Source organism: Sinocyclocheilus anshuiensis, unplaced genomic scaffold (genome assembly GCF_001515605.1).
Source record: "Sinocyclocheilus anshuiensis isolate Anshui unplaced genomic scaffold, SAMN03320099.WGS_v1.1 scaffold319, whole genome shotgun sequence".
In the NCBI taxonomy this organism is placed as follows: domain Eukaryota; kingdom Metazoa; phylum Chordata; class Actinopteri; order Cypriniformes; family Cyprinidae; genus Sinocyclocheilus; species Sinocyclocheilus anshuiensis.
Window position 1 is genome coordinate 1,487,463 of NW_015552566.1, and position 10,912 is coordinate 1,498,374.

A 10,912-nucleotide genomic window follows, 5' to 3' on the forward strand; every position below is an offset into this window, starting at 1 on the left:
CTGCTGAAGACCTCGTCTGCAGGTTTCCATGCTAATTGACAGCATGCTTTTTGACAGAGCTTAAAAAGTCCTTGAAATCACTTGATACATTTTTGTCCTGAGATTTTCTTAGTTTAAATTTGGTAAAAGCACTCATTGCCCTTTTTTAAAAGAGAGTCAGTAGGGATTGATTGGACAAACACAGATTGCGCAAAACAGAGATTTTTAATTACATAACACTACCATTCAAAAGTTTAGAGTCAGTAAGATTTCTTTTTTTTAAATAAAGAAATTAATACTTTTATTCAACAATGCATCAAAATGATCAAAAGTAACAGTAAAGGCATTTGTTACAAAAGATTTCCATTTCGAATCAATGCAGCTCTTTTGAGCTTTCTATACCTCAGAAAATCCTGTGGGATGAAATTAACCACAAAGCATTTTGCATGTATCTCAGATTTTCCACAAAATTATTATATATTATATTATATTATATTATAAGAAATGTTTATTGAGCAGCAAATCAGCATATTATTTAAAAGTAATAAATGAAAGAAAGAAAGGAAGGAAAAAAGAAAGAAAATAATAATATTCCACTGTATTGTTTCGCTGTATTTTTAAGGAAATGCAGTCTTGGTGATCATAATACACTTTACATTAGCATTAAAAAACATCTTACCCTCCCCAAACTTTTACACGGTGCTGTATATATCCTAAAAATTGTAAAAAGTACACGAAATGGCTTCAAAGCTAATGACAATTGACTAAAAGCCACAAAAGCTTTTATTTTGATCTTGTTTTTAACTTAATCCATTAATAGTTTCTGACCATTTTTTGTTGTTGTCTCTACAGAAGGTGAAGACAATATTGATGAAGATATCGAAGACGAGATGCCCAGCGCCTTACCCAAAGTGTCTGCTGTGCTTCAGCCAGATTTAAAGAAGTCCCGTCCTGTGTCATCCCTCATAACACAGCACATCCCCATCCCTCACAAACCGTCGAAGACTTTACCCCCCATTCCCTCAGCTCAACTCTCCCCCATCGCTGCCGCCGCTCCAATCACAGCTCCCGCTCTGACCTCAACCCCAGCATCTACTCCTGCCGCCCAGGTGGTGACCCCACAGACACTACCTTCAGCCCAGACTCATATAGTGACCGCGGCCAGCCTGCAGCCTTCCGTCATCGCCCACGCGGGATCGGCGTCACACGCCTCCGTCATCCAAGCCGTCAACCGTGCGATCCAGCCGGGCTCCAAGCATGTGGCCCACATCGCTCCTTCCTCCTCAAGCTCGGTGCAGCTGGCCCCAGGACCTCAATCCATTAGCCACATCACTGTCGCCCATCTTCCGGCAATCTACCCACAGCCCGTCACAGTCACACAGCCGGTGGTCATGAGCCACATCGCGCAAACGCTCTCTCACAGCCAGATGAACGGCACTTCGGCGACCAACGCGCAAGCCAAGCAAACGCCGGTGGGTGCTCAGATGGTTACCCATCACCCTCAACTGGTGGGCCAGACTGTCCTCAACCCAGTTACAATGGTGACCATGCCCTCCTTCCCAGTCAGCACGCTAAAGCTGGCCTGAAGCTCTGACATACAAACCCCCAGATAGAGTATAGACACTTATAGACCGGTCTGCCCCGTTTGAGACTGCCGCCACATGCAGCACTGCATTCAAACGAACTATAAAGCTAAAGGACTCGGTACATTCCAAATGAAAAGAAAGTATATAAACACGACGCAAAGAAATTTATTGAATGTCTACTATATAATGATATATAATAAAAGACAAAAAGAGATGTTTTATTTTTATGTGTGGGCAAAGGCAAAGTCTAGAGTGCTTGTGTGCTGCTCAGTGTGTTTTAGGCTCTATGGAGTGTATTATGATGAAACTGTGGTGCGATCCCAGCCTAGATTGACTCTCAGCCAGCCTGATATGTGTGACTACTAGTTTAAATGACTTAATGAAAAGGCAGCCCCCATAATACCTCACACTAACTCCTCAACTAACAGCAGACCTCATGTGAATACTCCTCTCAGCTCCCGCTAGACCAGGTTTAATGTTCTGTGTCGTCCCTACAGTTCTTAAAGAGAGAGTTTGTCGTTCCAATCTGTATGACTTTCCTCTTTCTGCAAAACATGAACATGAACTGTTTTTGTCAGTACAATAAAAGTCAGTGGGGTTCAAAACTACACAGACCCTGCTGACTTTCACTGTCTGGACAAAAACAAAAAAAAAACTTCAAAATAGCTTCTTTTTGTGTTCTGCGGGATAAAGAGAGTCGTAAAAGTCTGGAACGACTTGATGAGTGAATAATGCATTTTGTTTTGTTTTGTTTTGTGAACTGTCGCTTTAAAATCAATTTACCTGGTCAGTTTGGTGTCATATTTTACCACTATAGTTCATCATTACACTGGAGAAATTATTTTCTTAATATTTTTTAAGTGTCTTTTTTTTTTTCATTTAAAATATTTATACATTCTTAAAGCGAGATACATTTACTTGAGAAGGAAGATGAATTAAGATATTAAATGTATCAAAATTAAGTGAGTTTATGCTTTAAACAAGGAAAAAAAAAATCTGAAGAAAAATCTTGTTTCCCTTCCAATAAAGCTTCTTTCTTGCCTCACATAAGCATAAACTCACTGAACTTTGATACTTTTATTCAGAAAACAAGACTTAATGTATCAAGCCATTTTGTTTTGCTATTGTATAAATATGTTGATTTAAAAAAGTTAGGGTTTTACTGGAAATCAAGACAAATACTGAGTAATAAAATAATTTTTGCAGTGTACAATAGTCAATCATGAAGTTGACACCAGGAGCGTATGTGAGATGTTTCTATTAGAAAATATCTTTTTACAGAGTTTACATGATTTATCTGTAGTGCTCTAGCTGGCATAGACACTATTGTTGTGTGACTGTCACGTGAGTCATGGGAATCTGACAGGAGTGCCTTTAACGTTGTCAATCTGGAGTCCTGTTCAATGCTGCACAGACGCCCCCTATTGTTCTCTTTCTGCACCTGCACTCTTTAAGTTATTCACTAACAAAGCCACCTACTTAAATCCAGCTCAGTGGTGTATGAACCATATTAAATAGCCATTAGTTTGCAACGGCGCAAACATTGTTCTGGATGTCATTGCGAATGTATTCCAACACATTCAATGCCTTCATCTTGCCACTGGTGATAAATGTTGGATATTATATGTGCAGGAAATAACTGCATGGTTAATTTGTCATGTAGCAGAGTGTTCAAGTTACATGCATTTGTGTGTTTGTGTAGTGAATGCATTTCTCAGAGGCTTTGTCTTTTATGTGTTAGTGACTAATGTTGCAATTGGAAGGTGGATTGATGTCACCTCGTGTTCCTTAAATAAACATCTTTTAGGCTTCAGGAGTGTTGTAAGAGTGAGAGATGGTGAAGGATTCATGGATGGGAAGATGTCTGTATTGAGCCACACTGACCGCTACACAGTTCTGCAGGTAGAGCACAGCCTGTATGTATAAAGAGATTTGATTTAAAACTAACACTGTGATCCCTGTCGGTTGTCGCAGTAAGAGCAAGCCAGGTTTACCAATCACACTAGCATTATGTTGCGGTAGAGTCCCTCCATTTGTTTTGCTTCTGTAAGCGTGTGAGAGAAAACACATTGGAACTTTTTTATTTTGGTTGTCAGGTTTAGTTTTGTGTATTCACACTTGGATGTATACTTTCTTAGACTAACTGATGTGGCTGTTTTCGCATGTAGATGGATGATTCTTGTTTCAGTGCTAACGTTTTAAAATATGTTCTTTTCAGTTTCTGGGACCATGTACAGTAATATATATGTTGGGGCAACTTTTCAGACCTCTTTCCACACTGGTATTATATATATGCGTATATATAGAGTGTTTTCCCTATGGAGAAAGTTCAAATTGTATATAGCCTGTAAATTTGGGGCTGCGTATAGACCTAACTGTCCATTATGTTGTAAGAGGAGCATAAATAAATAAATGAACAAATGTTGAATAAAAAATAAATCTTGATACATTTACCTATTGTTTAGTAGTCATTTTTGGACACTTGACACTGACAGGCTATTGAAAGGATAGTTCACCCAAAAATTAAACTGTCATCATTTACTTGTTTCAAACCTTTATGACTTTTTGCTTCTTCTGCAGAACAAAAGATATTTTGATGAATGCTTGGAACCAAATAACATTGGAACCTTTTGAATTCAGTTGTATGGACAATAAATAAATAAATACCCTTCTTTTGTGTTCCAGAAGAAAAAAACACTTTGGAGAAAATGAGTAAATGATGACAATTTTCATTTTTGTGTGAACTAGCCCTTTAAATTCTTAAGTGGTCTGTGCAATATTTCTTAAACCTCTAACAGAACTTTTAGCAAACCACTTACAGTTGGCAATTAATCCATATAGTTGAGGAATCAACCCAACCATTTTTGTGACTGATGTTTGTGTATAAAAATTAGGTTTTAGCTCCCACCCTGATCAAACAAATCCTGAACAAACTAAATAAGGTGTTTGGGGTTACTTGAAAATTACAAGCTGGTGTGTTGACCTCTAATTAACTAAACTAGAAAAACGTGAGGGTGAATAAAATAATGACCGTTTTCATTTTGAGTTAAACTAGCGCTTGTGTCAGGGCCGTCGCTAGTGGGGTGAAAGGTGGTGACGATTATAGGGGCCCACGGCGATCTCAACCGACTGGCTGAGGCCAGCCTAAAAAGACGCTCAGGACAGTTGACGGGCCACTGCTGCGCATCGTCACGAAAGCTTATAATTTGCACGTGTTTTTAGGCCTTGCCCATTTAAACATTCAAAAGAGTTTAAAGCATTCAAACACAAGACGCACAGGGCGCACGCAGAGAGACGCGTCTCAAAGCGCTTGAACAACGAATTTGCCTCTTCTTGCTCTTGTACAGACAAATACATACAAAATGATGTCAAAATACCCGTCTAGGAGACTATCCTCGAAAAAACGGTCGGTTATGTCTTGTAAACAGTAGGGAAAGAAATCGGATGTGTATCATTATAATGAATGCATTATCTCTTAAAGTGACCGCGCCTAATTTACTAGCTGCTGTAATGTTAATTAAATAAGTTTATTACTTTTTTTTTAATGTCATTTATGTAAGTGAGTATAGCAAAATAAAGTAAACTGTGACATATTATACCCAAAAATTCTTCATACAGTGGACTACCAGTGAAATTGACCAAAAATTACTTGGTGACCTGACCAAGTGTTTTTTCTTTAATTGCTAATGCAAACTTTTTACACCACAGACTGAAAAAAATTAAGCATTGCTTGGTAATTGGTCAATGAAGTTCAATTCAATTCAAGTTTATTTGTATAGCGCTTTTCACGATACAAATCGTTGCAAAGCAGCTTTACAGAAAATTAAGTTTCTACAATATATTTAGTATCAAAGTACTATCAAAGTATTGATAGTTGTGTAAATATTGTCATACTAACAGTTGTCTGAATTTTTGGTTGATTGTAATCCATTACATACATTTCTATCAAAGTTATCTGACATTATCAAGATAAATTTGTTCTGAGTTGACTGAGTTCTTGTCATATTTTATTACCATTTTCTAAACTATAGCAAATAAACTGTGATAATGTGAGAAATGTTGAAGGTGTCTGAATACATTTTGGTTTGACTATATTTAATTTTTACAGTGAAGACTATGCAGTGCTATTTTACATTTGATTATTCAGTTTCTGTATCTGGACACCTACAAACTTGAAAAAACTTAAACATTGTGTAAATAGCACGAATAAATGAATAGAACGAGCATGCAAATTAAACAATTTCAAACAGGGCCCATTGGTACAACCTGCACTGGGGCCCCGCAAACCCCAGCTATTGCCCTACCCCTGCTTGTGTGTATTGTTCACGTGCATTAGTATACTGGGCTGTCGAGTTATACACAGTAAAATAGCCTATGTGTGGAAGCCTGTTTCTTGCTCAGAGTAGAAGCAATAAAAACGGTAAGTGTGACTTTTTATCTCCCAAATGTGACTTTATATCGAAGTGTTAGTCTATTTTATATCAGATTTTTTTTTAAACGCTGGGGTGGAAACGATCTTCTAAATAGGTAATTATAATTATTATATAACTATTAAATATTACCTATAATCATTAGGTTATTTTAAATAATATATTAAATACATCAAAAATATTTTTTGCGTGCCTCACATAAAATAGTTTTGATGAATATGGTGTACTTTATTTTTTAAATTTACACCAATTACACAAGTGAAAAAAAGCTAAAAGGGAAAACAAACAGCAGAGTTATGTGGTAACTGAGTAAGATGAGCGGTTAGCAGTATCTGGCAATGGAAGGCGTTCTGGCAAAGTACAAATGCCACAAGATGACAAAGCAAAACCACATAATTCATGGGACAGTCACCCCGTTGTTCATCCAGCAGAGAGGGCTTGGTTGAAATCAAGATAAAGGTTATAAAATGATTCCTTACAGTCTGAATCAGTCAATAATATGTCATAAATAACACCTGACAAAAACAGAAATGATTTATAATCAAACCCTTCTTATGTGGTTTTAAAGTTTGGACAGGACTTCAGTCCTCATGTCTTCCAAACCCGTAAGACCTCCGTTCATCTTCGGAACACAAATTAAAATATTTTTGATGAAATCCGAGAGCTTTCTGACCCTGCATAGACAGCAAGGCCAAGGGTCCAGCACGATCAAGGCTCAGATACGTAGTAAGGACATCGTTAAAACAGCCCATGTGACATCATGGTTCAACCATAATTTTATGAAGCTACGAGAATACTTTATGTGTGCAAAGAAAACAAAAATAATGACTTTATTCAACAATTCTTCTTCTCCGTGTCACCCTGGCGCCATTTTGGAGAGTAGCACGACGCATGTGTGTGCTTTTCCTGCACGTAAACAATGCATTCGCTTGATGCTGCTGACTTAAAAGACGCACCTTGTTTACATTGAGAGGAGACCACGTGCATGCACCAGGGTGGTGCAGAGGAGAAGAAATGTTGAATAAAGTTGTTATTTTTGTTTTCTTTGTGCACAAAAAGTATTCTCGTAGCTTCATAAAATTAATATTGAACCACAGATGTCACGTGGGCTGTTTTAATTATGTCCTTACTGCATTTCTGCGCCTTGATCGTGGTAGGACCCTTGCTGATGAAGGGTCAGAGAGCTCTCGGATTTCATCAAAAAAATATCTTAATTTGTGTATGAAGATGAACGAAGGTCTTGTGGCTTTGGAACGACATGAGGGTGAGTATTTAATGACAGAATTTTCATTTTTGGGTGAACTATCCCTTGAAGCTCACAATAAATAAATTAAAAATAAATTAATAAATTATGCATTTGGTGGTGGCTGCTTTGTGCTTCTTCAAACTTTAACTCTGAGTATTATATTTGTTATATTAAGTATTATATTTGATCTTGCATTGGAAAACACTAAATATGTATTGTGTATTTTTAACAGTACTTTCTTGCTGTGTTTTTCAATGTAAGATCAAAGATCTATTTTATGGGACATGCAATACTCAGAGATAATTATAGGACCATTAAATAAGATAATTCCTACTTTGCATAAACACAGATCTGATGATTGCAAAAATATAATTTAGTTATGATACCATTATATTTGGTTATATATCTTGCTCTGCTTGTGCACAGGTTATCTCAAACACACAGCCTTGAGTGCTGTCGTTATCAAACTCAGCGGCGTGATTGTCACAACCTTCCTCGTCAGATGCCGGGTTCAGCGTAGGGACGGTGTTAAACATGATGAAACCAACGAGGATCACCACCAATGACACAATATACAGTCCTGAGAACTGAAGAAGAACAAATGAGGTGAATATGGACTGAAATACCTTATTCAACATTGATAGACCATTTGTAAAAAAAATTAAATACTGAAAGAAGTTCATCTAAATATAAAAACAGTTAAGCTTGTACTGCAAATTCAGTATATAAATGAATTACTAAGATCTTTTTTTTTTTTTTCAAAGTCAAAAGAGTAAGCTGAGGACGTAGGGGACTCAACAAACCTTCACACATTATAGAAATATAAAGCTCCATGTCACAATGACCCAGAATATCTGAGATAAGAATACAAGGACACAGATACTACTGCCACTTATGCTCATTCTGAATGTCAGGATTAAAGAGACCATCAGCAAAATACCTACATTCTTTTTTACTTTAATTTCTTGTTATTTCTACTCAGCATTTATTTTGATAATGAATTTTCACTCCATTTTTTTGTTTCGATTAATTAACATAAAAGTTGGTAAAAAAAAACTGCAGACTGTATTTTTATTATACTTTAATCAAATTTAAGGCACCAATTCATTTTTTAGTTGTTTGTTTTAATGGCTTGCAATTTTTTTATTGTATAATTTATTTTTCTTATATAGACGCTACCGTTCAAGAGTGTGAGGACAGTAAGATCTTTTGTTTTTGGAAAGAATTTAATACTTTTATTCAGCAAGCATCCATTAAATTGATTAAAAGTTAAAGACATTAATAATGTTTAAAAAAAGAAAGATTTCTATTTCAAACAAATCAGTTTTGAACATTATATTCATTAAAGAATCCTAAACAAAATGTGGTTTCCACAAAAATATTAAGCAGCACAGCTGTTTTTAACATCGATAATATTAAGAAATGTTTATTGCAAATCACCAAATTACAAATTTTGTAATATAAAATACATATGTCTCAATTAAGTATTTTACTCACAGTGTACTGGAACAAAAAGAGCCCACAAAACAGGCTGAAGAGGTCTCCAGTGAGTAAGGAAAGCTTGACTGCTGTGGCACTGCTCATCTTTATCACCACAGGCATGAAGCTATAGAAGCCGTATATGCAGAGCGCATATCCAGCCAGGATAAGAGATGAAGAGAAAGGAGAAAAATCAAACCTCAGATGATGACATTGACATAACGGAAAATGATTTTAATTTCGCATCGCCGTACTTTACCAATTTCCCATGTGAATTTTAGACACTTCGTCATGTTCGAGAATCCCTCTGTATAGGTGACAAAATAAAACAGTGCAGATGATGTGGCGCTGACGTTTAGGAACAGGTCTACTTTTTTGGTGATTTCTGAACAAATCTTACAGTTGTATTGCACTGATGATTGACTCGAAGAGGCCGACCATGCCTAGAAACACCACGCTGCTCAGATTCTTCACTGTGTATTCCTGGCACACATTAGAGATGGCATACAGAGTGGCGCTGACTAGAACCAAACCATCACCGTGGAGAATGTCACTTGCTGTTGTTGATACAGGAATGAATAATGGTCATGGTTTGACTTACATTACATTTTATGCTATATTTATATATATATATATATGTTCTGGAGAACCAGGTTGCTTCTCACAAGAACCCTGGTCTTGGCCAGCAAGGATATCCGCTCCCACCATGGCTCCCACCCCAGCCAGACATATATATACAGCTACATAGTGAATGATCCTATAGCGGGTCTTCAGGAAGAACCAGGACAAGATCATCAAAACCGGGACAATAAAGCCGTCCAGCAGCTGTAATGCAGGTCAGTTAGTCAAACAACAGCTTGCACTGAGAATTTAAATCAGGTTCTGATTTTGTCAATGTGTTACATGTGACACCTTTTGAAATGCAAATTCAGAACCTTCGCTACCATTCAAAAGTTTGGGGTCAGTAAATTTGAGTACCAAAATTCATACATTTTCATGAAATTTTCAATTCATTAAATTTTTAAATATATTTAAACAGTTATTTTAAATTAAAACAGTATTTCACAATATTATTTTTTACTGTATTTTTGATCAAATAAATGCAGCCTTGGTGAGCATAAGTTTGGGGTCAGTAAATTTGAGTACCAAAATTCATACATTTTCATGAAATTTTCAATTCATTACATTTTTAAATATATTTAAACAGTTATTTTAAATTAAAACAGTATTTCACAATATTAATTTTTACTGTATTTTTGATCAAATAAATGCAGCCTTGGTGAGCATAAAAGACTTCTTTCGGAAAACTTACCAACACCTCACTTTGGAGTGTAAGTGTAAGTGTATACCATCACATCCAGAAAAAGCTGTCACCTGCATGCTGGTTAATGTGGTGTACTGATATGCTTTCACCATTGCGTAATTTGCCTCCACATCTGTCAGTCCCAACAATAGATACTTCCACCATTTTGTCTTTAAAATCTGCAAAATATTGCCATCACCTACATTAAAAGAGAGGCAACCTGAATATTACATGCCAAAAAAGTGGATAACAGTAGCAGATCTTTAGTGATTGAACAAGAATTAAACACACTCAATGAAAGTATATAATTAAACTGCTGATGAACAAATACCTCTTCCGAAGATCAGTGCCACGGTGTAAGTGATGCCCAGAAGGGTGTAATTAATGAAGCTCTGCGGCATGGGTGTATTCAGATAGTAAACGGATGCCAGATACTGAGATGTTACAGCAGTCCCACAGATCAGTGCTAAGAGGCCTTGTACCATCAGCAAAGTTTTGAGTAGTTGCCTGTAATGAACATTGACTGGAATAACTGTGTACCATTTGATGAGGGTTTTCATACTGGTATGCACTATAAAGTGTAGTCCTCTGAATATAAAGTATAATGTATTTAAAATATATTATTATGATTAAACCTGACAGTGTTGCTATTGTTAACTGTTAACTATTAAAATAGTTCATGTCCTGATCAGTAATTGAAATAAAGCAGAAAAAATATATAAATATTAGATAAAAATGCAAACTTAAAAAACAACAACTTGAATTGCAATTAACTGAAAAAATAAATAAATAGAGTTTTAAAAAACTAATAAAAATGACCAAAGCACATAGCAACAATTGTAAACTTAACTTAAAAAACTAAAACTTAAACAAAAATTATTTTTAATAA

At 36.1% G+C, this 10,912-nt stretch overlaps 2 protein-coding genes across 2 annotated transcripts in view; one reads left to right on the forward strand and one right to left on the reverse strand.

Moving 5' to 3' along the window:
- LOC107664960 (max-binding protein MNT-like) overlaps positions 1–2,065 on the forward strand; it is a 20,284-nt gene extending 18,219 nt beyond the window's left edge. Inside the window, exon 6 of the mRNA XM_016455668.1 lies at positions 832–2,065. Coding sequence (XP_016311154.1) covers positions 832–1,565 — 734 coding nt within the window. The 3' untranslated portion in view covers positions 1,566–2,065. The remainder of the gene's footprint in view (positions 1–831) is intronic.
- Positions 2,066–7,639: 5,574 nt separating this feature from the next.
- Positions 7,640–10,583, reverse strand: LOC107664900 (solute carrier family 35 member F2-like). The gene is made up of 7 exons (XM_016455585.1): positions 10,355–10,583; positions 10,095–10,222; positions 9,386–9,545; positions 9,121–9,277; positions 8,980–9,027; positions 8,739–8,919; positions 7,640–7,828 (listed from the first exon to the last, which is right to left on the reverse strand). Exons 1-7 carry the CDS (start codon positions 10,581–10,583, stop codon positions 7,640–7,642), a joined length of 1,092 nt encoding a protein of 363 aa, XP_016311071.1.
- Positions 10,584–10,912: the final 329 nt, after the last annotated feature.

Coding starts and splice junctions, on each gene's coding strand:
- LOC107664900 (XM_016455585.1), bottom strand. CDS start 10,583: ATGAAAACCCTCATCAAATGGTACACAGTTATTCCAGTCAATGTTCAT. Junction 10,223..10,354: donor GGCACTGATCTTCGGAAGAG/GTATTTGTTCAT, acceptor CTTTTAATGTAG/GTGATGGCAATATTTTGCAG. Junction 8,920..8,979: donor AAAATTCACATGGGAAATTG/GTAAAGTACGGC, acceptor TCATCATCTGAG/GTTTGATTTTTCTCCTTTCT.